The 26,233-nt window shown below is 36.3% G+C and overlaps 1 protein-coding gene across 8 annotated transcripts in view; it reads right to left on the bottom strand.

Moving 5' to 3' along the window:
- Positions 1-26,233, bottom strand: part of LOC143345521 (dual specificity calcium/calmodulin-dependent 3',5'-cyclic nucleotide phosphodiesterase 1) — a 441,802-nt gene that overhangs the window by 216,027 nt on the left and 199,542 nt on the right. For 3 of the 8 annotated variants that reach the window (XM_076772734.1, XM_076772738.1, XM_076772742.1), the window contains exon 1: positions 8,366-8,829. The exons of 4 other annotated variants lie outside the window; for them this stretch is intronic. In XM_076772734.1, the coding sequence (XP_076628849.1) occupies positions 8,366-8,549 (184 nt within the window). In that variant the 5' untranslated portion in view covers positions 8,550-8,829. Of the gene's footprint in view, positions 1-8,365; positions 8,830-26,233 lie in introns of those variants that run through there. One more of the 8 variants, XM_076772735.1, reaches the window with a different exon arrangement.

Here is a 26,233-nt window from a genome sequence, read left to right as displayed (position 1 = left end):
TTACTATTTGTTGCATAAAAAAGTGTTTGAAATGAAAATTACTTGGTACAATGCACTAATTAGTTTTTTGATCATTTGAATGAAACTTTTATACAATCGATGTAAGCATTATTTTTTACAAACGACTTTTTTCTATATGAAGCTCAAAAATGTTCAAATAGCTGACACGATGAACTTTCAATTGTTAAAAAATGCGGGAAAAATTCCACCGCTGCCAATTTATATCTAGAAATTTGAAGTGATTGAAAATTCCACTGCAATAACCAAGAACGAAATATGCAGGGTGGTCCACGTAATTGTTTCGGGTCATAACTCCGTTATTAATTGCATTCACTAAAAAATATCAAAGGAAACAGATAAATGACTCGAAAAACACTACATCTGTAGGCTCTTGGATTTTTTTTAAAAGGTATGCTCAATTAAAAATGCATTAGTAACGTAGTTACGACCTGATACAATTGCGTGGATCACCCTGTGTAAGGAATAGCATAGTTTCGTTCAGTAGATGCATTACAGTTTACTAACCTGGTAAATATAGTTTTTACTGGTTCCAAGAAAGCTTTTGATGCTGTCAATCACTCTATGTCAATCATCAAACTGTCGAATATGGGAATTTATGGCGACATATTGAAATGACTGTGCGCTATCTAGTTGCAATATCTGGAGTACGTCCTAGTACTATCAACATTCATACCTAGTACTATCAACATTCATACCATTTATTAATGGTGACTCTATTTCACTACCGAACAACTGTGACCTATTATTTACGGATGACTAAAATATTTAACATTATGAACTCTAAAAGAGATGTGAGACTATTGCAAATAGATTTTGTTAAATTAAACTATTGATGCGCAATGAGGAATACACAAAGAGTTCTTCTTTATAGAATTATTCGTACAATATTATTTCTCGAAATTCGCATTGCTTTCTCTATCGAACACACTCAACGGAATAATGCACCAACTCATAACGACCGGATTATGGTAGAATACATAATGGAAAATCGAGACAAATGTTTCGGTACACAAAGTCCAACAATTTTGGTTTTAACATGCTCGATGTTTTCTTGTGAAACACAGTGTATTCGCAACCTTTTGTTTCAATTGATGACAGAAAAGATGAAATTGCATATTGCACTTCTATCGTTGCACCAAACAAGAAGTATGACATAAAAAGATGGCTACACATGGTAGATTCAACTTTTTCTTCTACGAACTTTTTGTGCCTTTGTGCAGAAAAAAGTTACAACTTATCCCAGTTTCTAGAATCGCTGTGTTTCACAACACGTGGTACCTATTTCAGTGGACAGGGGACGTAAAATCGATGAAAAAGTTCATGCAAACGTGTGTTTTATTTATCCATGTTCCCAAGTCATAGTTATTTTTGTGCTTCGCGTAAAGTATAATTGATTCTACTGTTTGTACACAATATTCGATAGCTCCTCGTTTCCTTTAGTAAAATATTAATAAAACAACATGATAATAATCAATTGTATAAAATATTGAAAAAAGTTCCATTGAATTAGACAGTCAGACAGTGTTTAAGTGGATTTTTATTTCTGAGATCATTCATTACTACGTTGAGATATTATGTTGATGTGTACAGCAAGGCTACAGATGAATCCAACGAACGTCTAATAAAGATTGAAATCGTGATCGTGCTAAAAACTCTATGACACAAAAACTGTAGCCTGGAATACTAAATTTGGAGTACTTCCTACGAAGGTAAGTAACCGATTATATAAACATTTTTTCATTGTTATATGTCACTGTTAGAAATAGATTCAATTGGTTTCAGGCAAAATTAAACAGAATCTAATAATGCATGATTTGTAATTACACCTTTTTTAATCTGTATAAAAAAGTTCAAAAGTTATTACAATTAAAAATTTACCAAATTATTCCCTATTTGTGGTATTTGAGATTACTGCTAATATCAATCAGAGTAAGATCAAGTTTATCAATTTTGTTATCATTTACGAACACCTAGTGGATACATTCATATTGTTCATTAGATCTAATTAGAATAATTGTAATACTCCTAGAGTGTACAGAAAAGCATATCCTAATCGGGAACAACCATTATATACTTCTACAAATTAGAATTCAATTTACACGAGTGAAGATAGTGTATTCCCTATTATAATCATTCAAAAAATTCATTTAATTGAAATTTTCATGAAATATTATTTATCTATCGTGTAATCTAAATATAGCGACTCTATCGTCTAAATTTATATTTTATTTGATAAATAATATCAAATTCATTCAATTGGAATTTCATCAAATCAAAAAATCCATTTAATTGGAATTTTCATGAAATATTATTTATCTATCGTGTAATATAAATATAGCGACTCTATCGTCTAAATTTGTGTTTTATTTAATTAACAATATCTGCTTTTTAAGAATATTTTTCAGTAATTACTGGTTCAAACGTTACAAGTTTTTACCAGGCATTTTTAAATTAAAAATGAGGAAAGAAAGAATAGGGAAAACATTCATCGCGCGAATTGGAATCGTAATAATCCTCCCACATTGATCGTGTTAAAAGTATTTCTACAAGTGTCGGTGTCGCACTGAAAGCATCGACAGATGTAATCGCCGCATCAATCGATGCCACCATTCGACACGTTAGCACGCGATTGGACAAAACTTCTACGACAATTTTGCCTGCTCCGAAACTCCCACACTGAACGTGTTAAAAATATCAAGTATACTGTTGAAGCCAGGTTAAAGTATTGAGCCTTCCAGTATTATCGGTAAAATTAAGGAGCTCTTAGAATCGTGGATCCAATCTCGAGACATTCTCTCTTTATCGCATTTTTAGAATCTATAAATTGTACTATGCAGTGTTGTTCACTTGAATGGCCTCAGATAAAAATACGTCTGTTGGGATAAATAGAAAGAAATTGTATGCAATATTAAGCATACGTATACCTAATATGAATTGGTAGAAAGCATTTGTTTATACTGTTATGAGTGTACATAGTTGAAAATCATAACAATCTTATTACGAAAAAAAATATTCTATATTCATCATTCGTTGTAACATTGTGTACGAGTTCTCTATTTTTTAATGTGAAATTATGTGTTACTTGATTAGTTATTGCAACCTTTGTGGTAGAAAAAATATTATCGATGGTATGGTAAAGAATACTTTGCAATGATCTGATTTCCCTGTGTTATATAAGTCACGTTATTTTTTATGCATTTTTTTTTTAATTTATCGATGAATGAAACGTGCATTACTCCAGTCAGATTACAGTTTCCTTTTTCGTTAATTAATAGCTATATCCATGAATATCGTGGATTTTAAGCTTCAGAATTTTCAAGTATGTATTGTCCAATATGGCACTGATTTTTTATTGTGTTATGTTTCCAGATTAATTTGAAGTCTTTACATTTAAGTAGAAAGAGTTTTTGTTATTTTTAACGAAAAGCTTAATCCAAACATTAATTATGATTTCTAGAAAACACAATCCGTTAAGAGGTTCACAATACTGCCTGCAAGCATGTATAATTGTATAAATCGCACAATAATTCATGCAAATAGGTTTTACAAACACCTTGATTTCTTTTCCCCATATGTCATTTTCTATATCAATTTCTGTAGATTCTATATTAATCATTTTTAAATTTTCTTCTTTTCAGAATGTTTATAAAGGGGAATCAATCCGTCAGAGAAAGAATTATTATTTACGATTTCACAGTATTTTATCCTAGTGTTTATTGTGCATGCAAGATTTACCCAAGCATGACAAATGGAGGTACTAGAAAGTTTGCATTACTTCTCTAGTTATTTTGCATGTTTGCAGTGTTGTACTACATTGTATGGTGTCTATAACTGCTGGTTGTAACTGTAGTTCTTTTATGTGATATTGTGATCGAATGTATTTTTATTGTTTTAGTGTTTTTAATAAGTTCTTTTATTTTTGCTGCTAGAGGTTTGTTATTTGTCTACTTTTGTTTTATATGTTTGTTGAAAATTCTTCTTACCGTTTTTTCCATAATGTCTAGCCCATTGTGTGTGATATTACGGTTTGTTATAATTTTTCTGCCTCATGTTAATAAATATTCGTTGTTTTCTATCACTGTATATTTGAAGAGGAATTTACTTTGTATTTGTTTTGTGTTGGTATTGGAGATTACGCTGTGATTATGTATTTAATAAACTCTTATTGTGTGTTGCATTTTCTACATTAATCTGTTTTTGTGTTTAGACTTTTGCTATGTGTTCTAAATGCTTAAGAGTTGACATTATATGGTCATGTATGGCGATTCTAAAGCCTTTTAATTTTAGGAAGAGAATCAATTCTACTTCCGTGTGATAAGAATATTACCCGTCTAGTGGTTCTTACTTCCATTGAACTATTTTTGTTGTTCAGTAACTATTTAAACTGTAGTATTATTATTGCTGAAGTTAAGTGGTACATCAATTTTCATCTGCTTGGATTATTGCTTTGATTAATATTGACTGTGTTTGCTTAACGTGAAAGGATTTTCGTAGGTTTTCTATTTGTTTATTATGTAGGTGATGTGATGTCTACTATTCCCCTGCTTTCGTCTTTACATGATATTGTTCTCGTTCTTTGGATGATTTAGGATGGTGGTAATTTGCTTTTGTTAATTACGTTCGTATAACTCTTTGTATTTCCTATAAGTCTGTAGATGACCATTTGATTATTCTAAACGAGAACGTAAGTACAGCGATGGCTGATGTGTTCCTATACTTTTCTTCTTTCCGTGTGCACTTGTATCTTTTAACAAATTATATATAACTTTTCTACTATGACTAACTTATTTTACTTTGTTTCCTCAGAGCTAAAATTTTGCTAATATCATTTTCACCTAGCGTTTTGCCACGACCCATTATAAAAATAGCAATGTGATAAAACTCTAGACACCAATTGAACGTATTAATTCAATGCCAGTTTCTCGAAGCACTGAAGAAATTGTAAACACTGTTCCAGTGCGCTATCATTTTGTCTGCGTCGGATTATGTGTTTCTCTTTCAACTAAGAGAACATATTGAAGTAAAGTCAGTCTATGTTATGTTTACATATTCGTAGAAGGTACGTTATTCATACAGGGTGTTCGATCACTCCTGGGAAAACAAGTTTAAAAACATTTAAAGTTCCGCCCGTACAGAACTTTTTTCTAGAAAGTGGGTAGGATTTCAGGGGTATGTCTATTCACCAAAAATGATTGTAATTGACTCCCGCAACCGAAAATAATTTTTCCGTGAATGATTTGAAATTTTTTTTTTCGTCGAAAGGCATCTAATAAGATTTTCGGTAAGGAATTTTTTCTCGAAAGTGCATAGAATTTTAGAGGTATGTCTGTTCACCAAAAATGATTGTAACTAATCCCCGCAACCGAAAAGAATTTTTCCAAAACGATTTAAAATTTTTTTTCCCCGTCGAAAAATTTCACACCTTCTTGAATTTTTTTCTAGAAAGTAGGTAAGATTTCGGGGGTATGTCTATTTACCAAAAATGATTGTAATTGACCCCCGCAACCAAAAATAATTTTTCCAGAACGATTTGAAATTTTGGAATTTAATTGTTAGTAACTTTTTAACGAAGCCTCCGTCAACAAATTGGTATTCTTGATTTTCGTCTTATTTTGGCCTCTAGAATCTCCTGTTAAAATTTTTCCCAAGGGTGACCGAACACCTTGTATAACTCAGAGTTTCCGCGCTAGCATAATCCTAACACTAGAAATTAAAGACAGCACTCGTGTGCTATCACTTTGTCCGGGAGTGTAAATGTTATCGTAGGCCTTCTTGCAGTTTACAAAACTACGAAGGCCGTTCAATAAGTCCTTAGAAAATCCAAGAGCTGGTACTCGTAGCATCGAAAACTTTTGTTTTTAGTAAGCATCATGACTCAGACAGCTGTCAAGTTCTCAGTTATATCCACCACGCGATTTCATTTTTATTGTCCATTGAAGCAAGAAACTTTTGCTTATTTAGAAAAATGGAAAACGGAAGTTTCGAGCGGTGATTAAACACTTGTATTTAAAAGATGTAACACTGAAAGAAATCAAAGCTGAGTTGGATAAAGTTTATGGCACATCTGCTCCTGTGTTTGCAACTATTTACAATTGGGTAAATAAGTTTAAACGTGGTCGTACATCCTCAAATGACGAATGTCGTTCGAGACGTCCAGTGGAAGTGACTACTCCCGAAATGATTGACAAAATCCACGATATGGTTTTGAGTGATCGACGAATCAAAGTGCGTGAAATAGTTGAGGCCACAGGCATATCGCAAGGTACAGTGTCTTCAATTTTGCGTGAAAAATTGGGTGTGAAAGAAATCTCGGCAAGATAGGTGCCGCGTTTGCTGTCAGTGGAGAATAAACGCAATCGTGTGACCGACACTGAGGCTGTTTTGGCGCTTTTTCGTCGCAATCCTGACGAGTTTCTGCGTCGATAAATAACTGTGGACGAAACCTGGATACACCAGTATACTCCAGAGACAAAGGAACAGTCAAAACAGTGAGTTTTTGAAGGCGAACGGGCTCCGAAGAAGGCGAAGACGGTGAAATCGGCCGGCAAGGTGATGGCCACAGTTTTTTGAGATGCACGCGGAATCATCTACACCGATTACTTGGAAAAGGGAAAAACAATAACCGAAGAGTATTATGCGTCGTTATTGCACTGGTAGAGTGAAGAAATCAAGAAAAAACGTCCTTATTTGAAAAAGAAAAAGATCCCCTTCCATCAAGACAATGCACGGCTGCACATCTACGCAGTTTCGATTGCCCAAATCGTGGAATTGAAGTTCGAATTATTACATCTACCATATTCACCAGATTTGGCCCCCAGTGACTTTTTTTTATTTCCAAATTTTAAGAAATGGCTCGACGGACAACGGTTCACGTCGAACGAAGAGGTCACCGCCCAAACAAATGCCTATTTTGAGGACCTTCCGAAATCTTACTTTTTAGATGGCTTAAAAAAGTTGAAGAAACGCTTGGAAAAGTGTAAAGAGCTAAAAGGAGATTATCTTGAAAAATAAAAAAAAATCTACCTAAAATAATTTGTTTTTCTATCTTTTTCTAAGGACTTATTGAACGACCCTCATATTACGTCTGTTGTTATTTGCTTGTTTGGAATTCCAAACATCGTTTATTATCGAACGCCTTAGGACGCGTCTTTCATTTTTCAAATATTAATAGTACAAGGGTTTCATACCCTCCAAATTATTTAACTGCACGGAATTTGGTCATCTGGCGACCACGTCCAACTTTACCTCTTAGCACCTAGTTCAATAATAGAAATTGACATACAGTAAAGCCATTACGCGACGCGCATTCTGTAATTAGTTTTCGAGGGGTACTTTGAGGCCCAGCTACTTGTACCCTTGACATCACGAACCCTCAATGGGTGGGACCTTAGAGAGGACTTAGTTTAGAGAGGACTGGCCCACGATGGATGGACAAATTCTGATTTGCTAATTAACACAATTCCCATAATTGAACTTTGTATTTAACCAACAACCGAACAGGACGAAGGCAGGATGCAAGAATGCAAGAGAACACAAGTTTTAAAGGATTAGATTTTCAAGAACTTTTACGAACTGAACCGCACTAAACATTTTCTGTTAGCACGTGTTATCTTTATACAGGATGTTCGGCCATCCCTGGGAAAAATTTTAATGGGAGATTCTAGAGATCAAAATAAGACGAAAATCAAGAATACCAATTTGTTGATTGAGGCTTCGTTAAAAAGTTACTAACGTTTAAAATTCCGCCTATAGAACGACAATCAGCGAACAGCTGCGTGCATGCGAGTGGTTCTCACTCGGCATGAAAAACTCTACTTATTGACATATCGACAGCCTTACAACTTTGTAAGTGAGAGCCACTATCACGCGTTCGCAGATTGCCGTTCTACAGACGAAACTTTAAACGTTAATAATTTTTTAACGAAGCTTCAATCAACAAATTGGTATTCTTGATTTTCGTCTTATTTTGGTTTCTAGTATTTGCCATTAAACTTTTCCCCAGAGGTGGCCGAACAGAACACCCTGTATATGCAAATTGTTAATAATTATTGTGTTGGTAAATAGGTGTCGTTACATTTTCTATTTGCTAAATAAATCTACTTCACGAACTTTGTGGGAGCCAACATCGCTTGTTACTATTGTTTTCAAGAAAATGGCAGTCAATAAATGTAGTAAAAAGAAAGTCTCGCTTATATTCGAACGACCCTCGTAGTTTTCACGCTCCAGGTCGTCGTAAAGAAAAAAATAAAAATCCCTCTTTCTGTTCCCTCGCAACCCTCCCGACCCTATCCTTACCCTCTGCCGGATGATACGAGTTCAGCCCTTATCGTGGTTTCGTACTCACCGATCACGTAGCTGTACCCGTCCAAGGTGAGAACACACTTGCGTGTGTTCGCGGAGCTCGGAATGCCTGGCACCAGTCGGCGAGAAATTCGCTTACCAGGGCTGCAAGGAGTGCCCGCGGCACTCGCGCCGCCCGGGTCCGAGTGGCACTTCTGCACGGGGTCTTTGCTTTGTCTAGACATCATCGTCCTCTTCCACGCTACTCGTAACGCCGCTTCTCCAACAGAAGCCGGAAGAAAGGAAAGCTACTTCCGCGCCATTCCAGCGGTCCTGTCCTCGCCACTTAGCCACGCGACGATCCCCGAAACTCTATCGCGACGAACACGTCGTCGCTGCGTCGCGGTGTCACGCGTTCGACACTCATTATCGCCGTTGATGCACACCCACCTAAGACGCCACTTCCACCGTACCACCGAGTACTTTGACCGCGACACGCGATTTTCTCTGTCTCGCGAGTTCCCACCGTCTCCCTCTACCCCCCTTTTCCCGTCCGTTTGCCTCTTCAACGTCGACGAACGCGAGTCGAAACGCTCATCGACGCTTTGTTTGGTCGCAAGATGTTTGGCGTTCGAAACGCGCGGTTAAATTCTAATCTCCGTTTAATTCCGTTACTTTCGTTCCGCTGTCCGAATTACGTACGATCGCAGGTACGCGCAACCGAAGGATTAGTCGATCGTGAACGACGCAAGATCCGCCGGATTTCGATCGCAACACGATCGCGACGATTAAATCGCTCACGCAAAGGCCGACCTTTTCGCGGAGCGCTTGTTTGACGATGTCTTTGCTCTTGTTTCCTGGCGCCCGGGTCATGCGTCGAGCAATTTGTCAGACGTCTACGAAGCGAGTTGCGGAGACTCCACGTTTGCACGCTCAAAGATAGCTCCTTTTCTTTTAAATGGGATTACTTTGTCAAATCTTAATTTCTTTCGGATTGCAATTTTCCGACTCGTTGAAGTTTATCGATAAAAGCAACCGATCGAATTATTCTTTTTCTAAATTATATCGACAGCGTTGTTTGCTTTAAACGAGCAGTCCCGTTAAGTGGATACCCGTGTCTGGTGAATTACTCCCAGCTTTGATCAACTTCAGCGATAATCGGTACACCCGGTGAACTTGTTTATCTTCTGGAATTGCTTCCACGCTGATTTACAACTAACGGTCTTGGATTAACACCATTAGCCATTGCCTCACCGGTGAAACTTTCGCGACGTGTGTTGCCTCTAATCGGATTCGCGTATCAACAGATTCTTCGAGTATTCTAGGAACCACTGCTTCACTTTCGTCATCCTGGTATCTTACAACACCCAAGAATGCAAATAAACTCCGTTATTAATTTTTTATCTCAGACAGCAGCTTTCATCGTCGTTTCAACGTACGCTCGAGCCACGTCGTCGAGCATTCCACTTTCGCGAATCGATCGTCGCGAAGTTTCTGTCGCTGCTCAGGGTCGTTGATCCCCGATTAATCGACCTATGGATCCCAAGAACCGTTCCAGCGACGTCTTATCGCCGCGAGCAACTCTAATCCCGTGTTTAAACACCTTTCGAGGATATCTTCTAGTCGTCGCACGCAAATATAAATACACCGTTCGAGCGACGACGCTAACAAACTGTTCTCTTCTTCCCTCCGTCACTTCGCGCTTTCGTAGACGCTCTTCCTCGGTAAGGTTTCCGCTAGCACAAATTTACGTCGCGAACACTGACCTCAGCTACTGTCTAACGATTCTCAGGAACGACAACTCGCTCTACGATTTCGAAAACTTTCTCGCCACGTACGGGCTCGAAGTTACTGGGCAAATACGTGTCGCGGGTCTTCGAGAATATGTCACCCGCTACTGATTGCGATCCCTTTATCCGACGACACGATCAAACAATGCGTTCAAACAGCCGGAATATTCAAGATTACGATCGAACAAGTCGATTCGATTTTGTCGACTGGTTCTTTCGAACGTCTCACAGCCTTAGCAAATTTTCTCATTTCCAACGAACGTCGTTGCTGTTCAACTTTAATAACGGACAACGTTGATCTCCCTATTTTTCCTTCCTACGACACTATTCGCTCCGGGGACTCTTTCCGCTGATTGATCGTCACCAAACGGCCGCCGATGGATTAACACGTGCTCCGAGCGAGGATCGTTTCGGGTCAACTGAAACGATCAGGCCATGGACGCGGTCCTCGGACCTATTTCTTTGCGCGGTCGTCTTTGAAGTCCCGTTCGATCGATTCGATGGATCCCTAACGGTCGACCGCCAAAAAGCACACACGGGAAATTCCGTGGTAACGAGCTGGTTCGCCAGAGGGTTCGAGCCTTTATCGCGAACGGAAAACCAAGGGACTTCCACGGAATAATTTGCTCGAGAACGATGGAGAAGGAGACCTCGTACGATAGTTCAATTACCCCTTTCGCTTCTTCGCGGAGGTTTCGCGACGGCCGTTTACGTGCATGCACGGACACTGGGAGAAGGCTGGATATATTCCGCGATCGATTCGCGTTACCATAACATTAAATTCAGTTTGCTCGCCGGTGCACCGCCGCGCAGAGAATCGCGCGGCGCGCGAATTATCATCCGGCGATCGATCCCGCGTTGTCCCGCGATCATCGGGTATCGCTCGGATTAAACTGTCGAGGAAAATCACGGTACGTCTCGCAGACTTTCCTCGAGCGTTACGTAAAACCGCGTCACGGTGTTTATCAACATCTCAACCGAGATCGTCGTCCGACTGTTCGTGCACGCGGTTCACGTTCACGGCGACGTCGCCGCTCTCTCTCTCGGTGTCCGATCCAGGGTTACTTTCCTGCCGTTTCGAAGCTTCGTGGTCGATGATTTCTGCGGCTGTTCCCAACTTCCTGGTCGCTCCGATCTATCGTGCGATCGTCCGTTCGGAACTATACGGCGATACAACTTTAATGAGCGAACTTTGCACCGTCGCGGAAACTCTGCATGGCGATCGTAACCGAGCAAACTGCACTGCGTGAGTTTCGTGGGAGGCGCGACGCGTTAGTAGAGGAACCGCGTGTTTGGTCGGACGTCGCGCGGCGGTCTCGTGCGAGTGACCGGCGCGTTCTCGGGCCCAGGGGGAGGGGAGGAATGTCACAAAGCGTGGGCGAGACAGAGACGAACGGGAAAGATGCACGCGCGAAAACCACGCGAAAACGGAGACACACGTGCGACCTGAGCCGCGGTACCGCTACAACTGAACCATTCGAAATCTCCACCTCTCTTCGAGCTCCCTCCTCTCGCTCGCCTCGCCGCATGGAACCCTCCTGCCGACCCGTCGCGTCACCCTCGCGCTCTTTCTCGCTCTTCGTCCACCTTACTGACAGTCGATCATGCTTTCCCTCTTCCTTTCACCGTTCCGCGTGTACCCCTCTCTCGCTCTCGTTATCATCCGACCGTCCCGGCTCTCTCTCTCGCACTTATTTGTTCGTTCTGTATCATCGGTTCTTTGTGCCTTCTCTTCCGCTACTCCTATCAACGTTTCCCTCCTATTACCGTGTTTCCCTACCCTCGTGAGCGGAGTTCGCCCTCAGGTAAGCATCGGGGACACTTCTTCGTGCTCGGACGTGGATGATCGAGCCTCACGGCTGAACAGCTTTAAAGAACGGGAGAGATCTTTTGGCAGAAGCCAGGGGATATTGTTTTACGAGATCGGATCCAGAATATAGCCAGCGATCAAGAGATACGAACGCTTGCAATTTTAGCCGTTAAGGGGAAATTTTCATTTCGAAGGGGATTATATAGATAATATATGTAATAATATATAGATATTGGGAATTTATTTTAACGAAAAATCTAGTTACAGCGACTCTCGAGACTTGTCATGCGCTTACCTTTATTATACTTTACGTTCGATCGAAACGTAATGTCTAATTATGAATTTTTTAAAAGCATATTTGATATATATTGGATTGGCCAAATATTTCGTGCGGATTTTGGCGATACTTATCTTCAGACGCTGTGAAATGCAACTAAATTCAATTCAAATTAAATTAACATTTAATTGTATATTGTTACGAAAAATTTCGAGGATTAGATTTTTTTTATAATTTTGACATAATTTTACAAATGAACATTCAAATGGAGCATTATCGACGTATTATGGTTATATTTTGAAAAAGGAACAAACGAAACGCAAACCCGTACAAATTTACGTAAAGTAGTTTTTTAAACATTGGTATTTTATTTAAAATACGCTCTCTGTAAATTTCCATCAATGGATAAAACTTCGATCTCTAAGAGGTCATTAAATAGCGCTAGTTTAATATTTTACGGGGGATTATGAAGCTATCTGAAAGATGGGAACAGTTTACAAGTTAGAACGTAAAATTTATTATTGAAGGAAGATATTTCCTACCATAAAAGCATTGAACGTATTGAAAAGTACGAACTTTTTGGCCATCCTAATACATTCAACTGCTACGTTAATACAAAATATATAAAAATATTGAAAAGAATAGTTCTCAGAACAATACTTGAACAATAGGTGTAATATTGGATGTGATCGATAATATAATTTAACGTCAACTAATTTTAATATTAGGTCATCCCATATGTTCGTATCTAGTTTTATGAGAAGTAATAGAGAGTTTTATGAGAAATAATAGATCCCTTCTCGTTTGACAACTGAATCCCTTTGTAAAATGTAGTTCAATGCTGTTCCTTAAAACGTTGACATTTTCAAATTGTATACCCACTAACAAGATTGGTGATTGTTGTATATGCTTCATTTTTTATATTCAGTTATTAAATGGTTTAAAACAGATTCGGTTTTATTATACGCTAACAAAAATCATACAGTCACTCAAGCACGATCAAGAAAATTTCATTTTGTTAGGGGATAATCTCCTGTGAATGACATCGGTAGTGATTTGGTTGTGAAAGTTGGCAGTAATGATGAGTGAGGTTGGGAGTAAGGAGTGAGCGAGGAATACCAGGTGTATCGAGGAGACAAAGCAGAGTCACGCAGAACAAGAGAGTTGCATAGTTGTTAAGGTTTTAGTTAAGGTATTTTTTTTTATATGTTATTATAAATAAATCTGTTATTTTAAGAAAGAAATACAACACATTTCGTAAATCAATGTGGATCCCATAGTTCGAATTTTGACACAATATTCTATTTGTTTCTCTGTTTGAATTGTCGATGTTGGCATGTTTAAAATTTCGGAAATCCCCTGTGCTGACTTTTGGTTTTTTTTTACTAAATTACAAATTTTATCTTCGTCAATTTGAGGATGTCGAATGGCACGAATTTATGGGATGACCTAATACTTAATGTATCCAATTTTGACGTCAACAATGACTTGAATTCCCTTGAGCATGCTTTCCACGAGATTAATTTCTTTTCATTTTTTAAATATACTCTCTCATAATGATGATAAATTTAAATTTGTTTTTCTAAAATCGGCAGCTTCTTGTTTTAACTGACTCCAAAAATTTTTGGTTAAATTTAAATCTGAAGATTTTTATGACCACTCCAGGGAAATCATTTATTTTTCAGTGTATTTGGGATCCTGTTGAAAGGTAACGTCCTTATATAAGGAATAAATATAAATATAAGAACGTTACCTTTCAGCACGATCTATTTATATTTATTCCTTATATAAGGACGTTACCTTTCAGCATGATCCCAAACACACTGAAAAATGAATAGCTTACCTACAGTGATCATAAAAGTCTCCAGATTTAAATCTAACCGAAAATTTTGGAGTTAATTAAACCAAAAAGTTGCAGATTTAAAAACAAAACACAAATTTTAGTCCCTACTTTTGCATACTTCCCATCAAGGAAGCGTTTAAAATATTACAAATAGAAATATAAAATTGACTGTTGTAATGGTCGTTCCAATTAAACTTATACAGAATAACCAAGTATAATCGTGACTTCTAGTTTAACTATCTATGCTTTGAATAATATCTAATTTATCAGGATATTTAGAACGTATCAAGATTTTCAACATTCTATAACTTCGAATAATGTTCGTGATAATAAAATACAAAAACGTATCTTGTTTCACATTTTCGTTTATTCTTTCTTTTGCTCTTGTTCCGACGCAACGATAATAACTTCGTGAAACTGATGGTCGTAGCATTTGCGTAAACAGCTTCCCTAGTGTGTCGCAGCTATCTTAACCTACGAACCTTTCTAGTGAATACCTAAGTCTCATTACAGGGAACTTGTTAACATTCGCTCCGAACAATCGCACAAATGTAAAGTTGGCGAGTAAATGTAAATGTTAAAGCTTCCTCCCAGCGTCTCCCTCACACAGACGCAAAGTAAAAGCGATAGCTTTACTTGCTCGTTAAGACCGTACTTACGGCATATAATTAAAGAATAAAATGAACTATCACACTTTAATTAAGGAGGTTCGAAGATAATACTTTTATCGTTCTATTGTAAAATCAGAATTTGAGATAAATTGTTGTATTAAACGAGCACTGTTGCTAGAGAAAATTAAGTACTTTCGCCTTAGGTTTATTTTTGTACACTGTTACGCCTACCCCTTTATATCCATTTATTCTTCTCCGTTCTTACTTCGCCCCTTTATCTCTGTCATTTCGACCCTACGATACTAGATTATGTGCCTGGGGCAATACTATCACCGACTTATCCTCCTTGATCTCTCTTGCACTCAATCTCTTGGAATATACATAAATTATTAAAGCAGAACTTTCGAAAGTAACCATTTCTGGTACACGTTAGAAGAAATATGTTATACATAATAATGCACGTAACAATTAATAATTTATGTATTAACGTGGAGTTTTTCTCAAGTTCATTGAATATATTCAAGTTTACTATTCTTCTTATCCTTAACAACTAGTTTCGGAAACTTCTTCATATACAGGGTGTTCGGCCATCCCTGGGAAAAATTTTAATGGGAGATTCTACAGGCCAAAATAAGACGAAAATCAAGAATATCAATTTCTTGATTGAGGCTTCGTTAAAAAGTTATTAAAAAATTAAATTAAAAAATTTCAAATTATTCACGGAAAAATTATTTTCGATTGGAGGGGTCAATTACAATCATTTTTGGTCGATACACATACCCTCGAAATTCTACGCAATTTCGAGAAAAAAATTCCTCATCGAAAATATAATTCCTGGCCAGAGAATGTCTGCCTGAATTTTTATGCGTATCTTTAAAACGTCGTAATTTCTGAACGGATCGAAGGATTTTAATTTTTAAAAAGGTAAATAACGCGTATTTTAGTGAAGAATACGTAGAAATTCTAACAATATTGAAAAAGTTGTTTTTTGACCCCGTAAAGTGAGAAAAACCCCATGAAAATTGTCCAATTTTCAAACAGCCATAACTCCTACAAAAGTGAATATATTTCAATGAACCTTTTTCTGAAGTAGAGCTCATGGGTACCTACAAAAAAGTATTAGACAACTTTTCCGTACAGCGTCAACCAAATGAGGTATACATGAATAACGAATTTTTAAGAAAAATCGACAGAGGATAGGTGCTTAATTTTTCGGTAAAAAAAAAAAATTTCAAATCGTTCTGAAAAAATTATTTCCAGTTGTGGATGTCAATTACAATAATTTTTGATGAATACGTATACCTCCGAAATCCTTTGCACTTTCGAGAAAAAAATTCGAATAGGTGCTGAAAGTTTCGGAGAAAAAAAAAATTTTTCAAATCGACCTAAGGAAATTATTTTCGGTTGCAGAGGTCAATTACAATCATTTTTGATGAATAGACATACCCCCGAAATCCTACGTACTTTCGAGAAAAAAATTCTTTACCGAAAATATACTATGTGGCCAGAAATGTTTCTATAACTTTTTAACGAAGCCTCAATCAACAAATTAGTATCCTTGATTTTCGTCTTATTTTGACCTCTAGAACCTCCTATTAAAATTTTCCCCACGGGTGGCCGAACACCCTGTATAGAAAATCTGTTCTTTTTTTTTAGTAATAATATATCTTTATTAACACAGTGATGCAGTTCATAAAGAAATAAATTCGTTCGTATGATATAAAAACCTACAAATTTTTTCTTTCTTTTTCTACAAATAGTTATACAATGTTTAATAACATTTCTCACGTCATTAATTTATCACTTCTTTCCTAAGTATTTCACTTTCTTTGCTTTCTTTTAATAGGGAAATTATGAATGTTTAAGTTTAATAAACGATGGCAATGAATTTAAACAACAGAATAACCATTCCATTACAATGTAATTTAGTTTTATAGCCGTATTATACTCCATTTTACGAATGGACGCGTTGTATTCTCGTTTTTGCGACACTGTGGAGGTGCACCCGTTTAAAATCAAGTCACACGGCTAACAGGTTAATCGAACGTCAGGATCGAAACGAAAGGGATTAATTTTTAAACCAACGCAACGTTTCGTGACACGGGTATGTAATTAGAAAAGTTTTCACTCCTTTGCAGCCACCTTTTTTATTTGTTTCAGCTACGCTGTTCCACAAGGATTCTTTTTTTCCTGCTCGGCTCGCGTACTCCCTTTTTCCTCTCATTATCGTACCCTTTCTTCCCGCCCTTCGACACGCCACTTCCACCGACGTATTTCCTCTTTGCTCTTTGACGCCCGCGGCGTCTGCTGAACTTCGGAACACCCTCGCCTCGTGTCTTTTAATATCGCGAATTATTTTGTTCCCTTGTCCCTTTACCGTTCGATTTCGCCTTCGAAAAAAACTAACATCGACGTCGCGACGCGCGAAACGCTTTACAGTCATAAATTTTTTGTTTATTTTCCAAATCGTGTCCCTCCACTCTGATTCCACACCTTCAATCCCGTTTCGCCTTTCTTTTGTCGCCGTCGATTTTAATCGAAACAAGCAATCTTTTGATTGCCTTTGCAACCCCGTGCAATAGCGTTGAGCCGAACGAACTTTTGAGGAGAAAATTGAATTTCGATAGTGGACTCGGCCATGAACATCAGCGACCTTTTCCCGTCCCTTGTAAGTCTTGAATATTTAACCCCACTCGTTCTCATAGCTTGCCCGCAATTTTCCAACTACTACCGATGATCTGACATTGTTTTCCATTTGTTCTCTCGATTTTATTGGAGTATCTTCTTCCTCTCAGACCCAACCGAACAATGAATGTTTTTGAATATAATTCAAGAGTACAAACAAAATTAGCGTAAACTGGGAATCGAATGTTTCGTGACGTGAAACTCTCTCTCGAGGAATTGTTCGTTTTTTAATAGTCTACCTTTGGTGTCGCCAAGCGATGGAGTGTCAATTGTACACGCGCTGCGGATAAATGTACTAAGATTTTCTTTTATGGAATTTATTAGCAACTGATTTAGAAAAGTCTTGATATTTTTATCAACACAATTACTCTAAAAGATTCTACTAGCTTATCGTAAAATATTCATGGTTCTTTTAAATATTTATTGCAGCGTAATTGTATAATCGAAAATATTCTTGTGATATGTGAATATGTATTATTTTTAAAGTATAAAGACATTTTTATTTTATCAAGAGCTTTATTTTTTATTCAAAATAGTGTATAAGTATAGTTGAGTTTATAATAGTTCAAGAAGGACAAAAGGGATTGAGTTATATTTAAAAAATGCATAGTCCAATTTAATAAACAAGTGAAATATTGTTTCTCGAAAGTATAGTTCCTGCGACAACACTTTTGAGCGTAAAGTCATTTGTGAGAGCTATCAGCTCTGTTTCTGAAGAGGATCATTTTACAGTGCATGAAAGGAAATAAGATAAATTGGGTGATAAACCCATGTTTTCTTTCCGCCGTTTCCAGTTAACACGAGTGACTACGTTCGTTGCTGTCAGCCAGAGATTGGCCAAATTTTTGTCGAAAGAAAAGTTTCACATAACGATGATGAGATAACATTTTACTCGTAAACCACTGAATAAGAAGAAGAATCTGAATTATCGAATATATTACGATAAAGACATGAAAAATTAATCTGCTCAATTGAATAAATGTCACAAACAAATCACTATGCGGTGAATTTATTCATCTATTATTAGTATAAAGTTTTACCCATCTCTGCTGAAAGTTGGACGGGTTTGCGACCGCTGATCTAGAAAATCATTCCTACATAAACTTTCATTTAGAAAATGAATACCTTGTGTGACACGAGAGTCTAAATCTGACTCATGCTGATACTCTGTTACCTTGCCATTTGCTTCAGTTTTTCTCCATCTACATCAACTGGACGTTCTTGGAGGAAAATTCTCACGTCTTGGCTGTCTATCGGTTAAACATTTATTGATATAAATACGTTGCCTAGACTACTTTCTTTCTATTAACCATACTTGCACCATCAATCTTCATTTCGGTAAACTTGTTGCATAGGCGTGTCCTCACCGATGTCAATAATTTTATCGTTGACATAAACGTTTTCAACAACTTTCCCCGTTAAAGCTGTCGTTTTTACTATTATTCACGTTGTTTGTACATCATAATAAAACGATCAAAAATGATCCCGTTCACATAGGTATATACATATATACAAAAAGTAGTTCAACTGTTCAATTTGATAACATATTTTTACTGCGTCGAGATCAGTATATACAGAGTATTCGGCCACTCCTAGGAAACATTTTAATGGGAGATTCTAGAAACCAAAATAAGACGAAAATCAAGAATAGCAATTTCTTAACTGAGGCATCATTAAAAACTTATTAAAAAATTAAATTAAAAAATTTCAAATCATTCTGAAAAAATTATTTCTGGTTGCGGGGCCCAATTACAATCATTTTTGGTGAATATACATACCCCTGAAATCCTACCCACTTTCGAGAAAAAAATTCGAGTAGGTATTGAAATTTTTAGACAAAATTAAAAAATTTCAAATCATACTAAAAAAATTATATTTAGTTACACGGGTCAATTACAATCATTTTTGGTGAATACACATAATTTCGAAATCCTATCCACTTTCGAGAAACAAATTCGAGTAAGTGCTGAAAGTTTTGGGTGAAAAGAAAGACTTTCGAATCGTCTTGGAAAAATTATTTTTAGTTGCAGGGGTCAATTGCAAGCATTTTTGGTCAACAGACATACCCCCGAAATCCTACTCAGTTTCGAGAAAAAAATTCCTTACCGAAAATATAATTTCTGGCCAGAAATGTCTGCCCGAATTTTCATGCGAATCTTTAAAACGTCATAACTTCTGAACGGATTGGACGATTTTAATGTTTAAAAAAGCAAACTACGCGTATTTTGATGGAAAATATGTACAAATCGCAAAAATATTCGAAAAGTTGGCCCTTGACCCCGCAAAATGAGAAAAACCCCATAAAAATGGTCCAACTTTTAAACAGCCATAACTCCTACAATTGTGAATATATTTCAATGAAACTTTTTTCTGAAGTAGAGCTTATGGGTACCTACAAAAAAGTATAAGACAACTTTTCTGTAGTGCGTCAAACAAAATTACTAAAAATGAAAAACTAATTTTTAAGAAAAATCGACAGGGGGTAGGTGCCTAAATTTTTCGGCGAAATTGAAAAGTTTCAAATCCTTCTGGAAAAATTATTTTCCGTTGCTGGGGTTAATTACAATAATTTTTGGTGAATAGACCTACCCTTGAAATCCTACCTACTTCCAAGAAAAAAATTCGAGAAACTATGAAATTTTTCGACAAAATTAAAAAATTTCAAACCATTCTAGAAAAATTATTTTCGGATGCGGGGGTCAATTACAATCATTTTTGGTCATTAGATATACCCTCGAAATCCTACGCACTTCCGGGAAAAAAATTCGAGAAACTATGAAATTTTTCGACAAAATTAAAAAATTTCAAACCATTCTAGAAAAATTATTTTCGGATGCGGGGGTCAATTACAATCATTTTTGGTGAATGGGTCTACCCCCGAAATCTTACCCACTTTACACAAAAAAATTCAGTACAGTTGGAACTTTAAACGTTAATAACTTTTTAACGAAGCCTTCATCAACTAATTGGTATACTTGATTTTCGTCTTATTTTGGCCTCTAGAATCCCCTATTAAAATTTTTCCCAGGGGTGGTTGAACACCCTGTATAATTACCAAAAATATCTTGGAAACTAAGGTTGATCGTCTATTATATGTATCAGAAAATATTGTTCGCAGTATTGTCATGAAACTCCATGAAAACACACCTTAATTTCTAGTTCATAGAAAATACACATTCAATTTTCTTCCAAGCTTTCCTATAATAAATTTCATAATATTCAACTAGTAAAGATGAAGATCCTCCTTCGTTCTTACGATTAAGAAGTAACATAATCTGTTTAACTGCAGATGTAGACGTATAACCAATTGTTCTTTATTTCTAAGATTTCAATACATAAAATACATAAAATTCATAAAATGAGAAGCGATTATTTATTGATTTTATCAAACTTTCTATCTCGTGATATCCCTTAGCTTCTGCAAGGAGTATAATAAACCCATTATCAGTGAATCGAAAACGACAAAACGGATTTTCTGCGATAACATTATCATAAGTAATAGAAGACCGTGATATGCTTGGGTCGATAAGGTGTTTTAGTTGTCAACGGAGACTTTTTGAACAGATAACGTTCCTAATTCAATTCCCGTGTCACGGATATAGATTAACGCGTAAATCTACCCTAATACACAGCGTAAGAACTTAATCCAAAATCTCGCGTCGGTGATATCGCACGATACACCCGAATAACCACAGCCCTTTAAACGCAAAATGTATTTCACACTCGATACGGTGGGTTTCATATTTCTCGATACACCGATAGATAAATCTACGCGTCAAAGGGTTGAAATCCAGGTCAGCCATGTGCTGTAATTACCAATACTATTACATTCGAGACGCCTCGAACGATCCGAATCCTATCGTGAATCGAACAGTTTTCAGCCGAGCCGCGCAAATATCTTTCGTAGTGCAGCCACGGACGCGCAGTACATTACAAATTCAAACGCGGTATGTAGGTACATCTGTTTCACGCGATGACGTTACGCGTGCAGAAACCTCAGCTTCGAGGGGCAGTATAGATATAGAATCCCTCACCGCAACCACCGAACTTGCTCCAACCCCCTTCGACGCGATCCTTTACCACCACCCAGACCACTCGCTCTGTCACGCCTCACCACCGACGTTATCGTGGATATCCCTCAGCTACCCTTCTGTACTATCCTTTATATGTCCCACCCTCGTCTATCTTTCTCTTCATCTTCTTGGGCACAGCTCCATGAAACCCTGTCTCAAATATCCATAAAGCCTGTTCGAAAGGGTAGTAAATTAGTCACCAAAGACTCACTCTCTCCGTGAAACGAACTCGTGCTTCCAGCAGTTACCTCGAGTAATGGCCGATCCGGCCAACGTATTTATAGAACCGGAAAAGAGAAATCACCGACCGGAGGAAGCCCGTAACGCGAGAAGAGTAACGTTGTTAAGACATTTCAAAAATTGGTTTCGGGGCTGATTTTACGTGGAAGCAAACAACACGCCTCTGTTCTGGAATAACTCCACAGACAGATCTCACCTGGCATCGAGTCCAGTGTACTTTGCTTGTCACGGTGCAACCATTCCAAGCGAAATCGACCATTTTCATTATTCGACGTCAAGAATTTTTTTCATGTTGAAATACGCAGAAATCCGTCAGATAAAAGGGGAGTAAAGTTTTCATTTTGCTATCTTTAAAATTGTTCGAAAGATATAAATCCTCAAAGTTGTCAGTTTTCACCAATCTTCGTGAAAACTACCCTCACAGAAGAATTTTTTATCTCTGAGACGATTAGAGATATGAACTCCGATTATACATATACTTCCCAACCTATAGGGCGGGAAAGAACAGTGTACAAAATTTGTATAGATACCCTAGTATTTTTAATAAAAGAATCTAAGTACTTTGTTAATAAAATTAAAAGTAGGTTGCAATTATAAAAGAGTAGTCAAAAATGAGAAACCTATATTACAAACAAAAAAAGCTGCGTTATTTTGTTATAAATAAAATGTACCTAGTAATTGAAAGTATAAACAAATGATGGAATTTGTACAGAGGCGGTTAATTAAAGTGTAATAAAAAACGTAACATTTGTAGTGTTACTATTTACCTCCTTTTAGTGCTCAACAAAAATTTTAAAGTCCATAAACAGTGTATAATAAAATATTGACTACACTGTATATCTTTTTTATTTAAATTGAATTTGAATAAAACATTAGAAAATTTAATTGCATGTATTTATTTATGTGTTTGTTAACTTTACCATGTAGTATGTAAAAAGTAATAAAGTAAATTGGTTTTTAAGAATTATAGTAGCAATTACACAAAATAATTGTTGCCATTACTGCTAATATTGGTATTACCGGTAATGGAAACGAGTTTGTTTTTAATTATTAATGATTAAGTCTTAAGCCATTCAAATGGGATTTTAATTACACAGTTAGTGGCCACTGAAATAGATCAAGTTGAAAAAACGTAACCAGTGGACGCAAGTACTTGGAAAGATGATTAAGTATTATGTTGGAAGAATCATACCGAAATCGTTGTAATATTAAAAGAAAAATAATTCATAACAATGTTATTGATTTCATTTTATTCGTTAAATATCCATATTAATTAATTTACGAAAGTTTTCCAGTGAAAATTGGTCCATACACGATGCTTTTTTAGACTATTTATAATTCATTTAAATTATTTTTAAAAGCATTTCAACAACCTATTGTTCAAAGTAATCCGAATCAGGTCGTGTTTGAATTGATATTCATCGGGAAATATTCATGCATAAAAATTTATAATTTGCATCCATGGCTGCCATATTAATACGTACGAAATATCGCTTTGAAGTTTGTGATTTTTAATTTCGCAGCCGTCTAAAACATACTAAACCATTAACGGTTCAACGAGTACAGAAGATTACAGTTTCTTTAATCCCGTTTTGAAATTCTATCTTTAAACGGGGAATTACTGAGTTCCAAACTTCGTGCGCCAAGCAGCAGTTTTCCGCGCGAAAAGTTTGCGGAAGTGTGCGACGACATTGATGTATCACATGGTCGCTCTGCGTTCTGGGAATTTCAACGACGAGAGACTGGAGCTCTGTTTATTTTTTCTCTTTTTTAAAGTTTTATCGCGTCACGCGACCGCGTGCTCGACCGCATTCGAATTTGTTTGTTTCTTTCTTACGTGAAACGCTTAACGATCGAACAAATTTTCTAGTTTACGGTATTCAACAACACAGTTAGTGTTTATTTAAAACTATTGGGTTGTTCGGAAAGTAGTTTCGTTTTCTTACCAACAGAGACGTTGATTGCATTTTTAACCAGTCAATTTTATTCTAAATCGTATTTTCATTATATATTTTCACAGCTGACACTTCAAGGCTTGTTTGTAAAGAATTTTGTTTGTTTCTGTGCAAGTGTGTTCCTTTGGCGTCCCGTCAAATATGGCAAATCAGAAGCTGCATTTTCGGCATATTTTGCTTTTTTATTATCAAAAAAGTATGAATGTTGGTCAAGCAAGAATAAAATTGTGTGACGTGTATGGAGAAGATGTTTTAACAGAATTTCGTTCCTGCAATTTTGATATCGAAAGTGGCCCACGTTCTGGAAGGTCAGTTAAAGCCGGTGAAAACGAAATGAAGGTATTGGTTGAAGCAAACCGACGAATAACAACACGAGAAATTGTTAAGAGGTTAAATTTGTCGAATTCGACCATTTGTGATCACATGAAACGACTTGGCTTCGTTTCAAAGCTCGACATTTGGGTTCCACCATGATAATGCCAGACCTCACGCAAGTTTAGTAACTCGTCAGAAGCTATTGCAGTTTGGATGGGATGTGCTACCACACCCACCATACTCGCCAGATCCGGCACCATCGGATTATTATTTGTTCCGGTCTTTAAAAAATTTCTTAAACGATACAAAGATTTACTTAAAGCGACGATGTCAAAAATCACTTGCATCAGTTTTTTATAAATAAAGATCAAAAATTTTATGAGCATAGAATCATGCTTCTACCAGGAAGATGACAAAAGATGTTGGACCAAAATGACCAGTACACAATTCAATAAAATATTTATACAGGGTGTTCGGCCACCCCTGGGAAAAATTTTAACAGGAGATTCTAGAGGCCAAAATAAGACGAAAATCAAGAATATCAATTTTTAAACTGAGGCTTCGTTGAAAAGATATTAACAATTAAATTCGAAAATTTCTAATCATTCCGAAAAAATTATTTTTGGTTGCGGGACTGAATTGCAATCATTTTTGGTCATTACACATACCCCCGAAATCCTACGCAGTTTCGAGAAAAAAATTCGAGTAGGCGGTCAAATTTTTCGACAAAATTAAAAAATTTCAAATCGTTCTAAAAAAATTATTTCTAGTTGTGAGGGTCCATTACAATCATTTTTGGTCATTACACATACCCCTGAAATCCTACGCATTTTCGAGAAAAAAATTCCTTACCGAAAATATAATTTCTGGCCAGAAATGTCTGCCCGAATTTTCATGCGAATCTTTAAAACGTCATAACTTCTGAACGGATTGGACGATTTTAATGTTTAAAAAAGCAAACTACGCGTATTTAGATGAAGAATACGCACAAATCGCAAAAATATTCGAAAAGTTGATCCTTGACCCCGGAAAATGAGAAAAACCCGATAAAAATGGTCCAATTTTCAAACAGCCATAATTTCTACAATAGTGAATATATTTCAATGAAACTTTTTTCTGAGGTAGAGTTCATGGGTACCTACAAAAAAGTATTAGAGAACTTTTCTGTAGGGCTTCAAACAAAATTGTGAAAAATGAAAAACGAATTTTTAAGAAAAATCGACAGGGGGTAGGTGCTTAAATTTTTCGTCGAAAAAAAAAAATTTCAAGACCTACTAAAAAAATTATTTTTGGTTTTTGGGATCAATTACAATCATTTTTGGTCATTAGACATACCCCCGAAATCCTGCGCAGTTTCGAGAAAAAAATTCGAATAGGTGGTCAAATTTTTCGACAAAATTAAAAAATTTCAAATCATTCTGGAAAAATTATTTTCGGTTGCGGGGGTCAATTACAATAATTTTTGGTGAATAGACCTACCCCCAAAATCCTACTCACTTTCTAGAAAAAAATTCAGTACGGATGGAACTTTAAACGTTAATAACTTTTTAACGAAGCCTCCCTCAATAAATTAGTATTCTTGTTGTTCGTCTTATTTTGACCTCTAGAATCTTCCATTAAAATTTTTCCCAGGGGTGGCCGAACACCCTGTATATTATAAGAAAATTGTTCCTTTTCACGAAGGAGAAAAACGAAATTCCGAACAACCCAATATTGTCAAATGAATGTTACGTTCTGTTTTTCACCTGTCCAGAAACGTTTTGTGCCTGTTATTGTTTGTTAGAACGTTTGTCGCTGAAAAAAATACAATAAAACAATTCGGAATAATAATATTTTCGGTGAAAATAATAATGTAATAGTTGCCTAAACGTTTGAAACGAATACTAAAATGTTTCGTCTATTATTATTCTATATAAATATATAAATATTCTTCATTAGAGAATATTTTGTTACTTGAAATAGTTCAAGAAAGTATTTACTTGATTAATCGTGTTCGTTGTCAGGCAATAAATATATTGTATTAAATTCTTTCATAGTTTGACTTAGCATTTTTTGAAATTCGTTAATCAATGTAAATAGGGTTATTTGGCAATTATAATTTTTTCAGATATTATAAAAATCAATCTTTGTAAAATAAAATTTTTGATACAAATTATATACAATTCATAGGAATATATTAATAGACAAATGCTTAAGAATTCCGTGATTTTAAGAGGTTAAATAACAATAAAATCTGCCACGAAAGTTTTTATTTATTTAAATGTGTAAATTATTTCATATTTACCCTATTCGTATCCATTTATAGTGCACTTTCCACAGAACAACATCCTACA

This window comes from Colletes latitarsis, chromosome 9 (genome assembly GCF_051014445.1).
Source record: "Colletes latitarsis isolate SP2378_abdomen chromosome 9, iyColLati1, whole genome shotgun sequence".
Lineage (NCBI taxonomy): Eukaryota > Metazoa > Arthropoda > Insecta > Hymenoptera > Colletidae > Colletes > Colletes latitarsis.
This window is presented reverse-complemented; position numbering and strand designations above follow the sequence as displayed.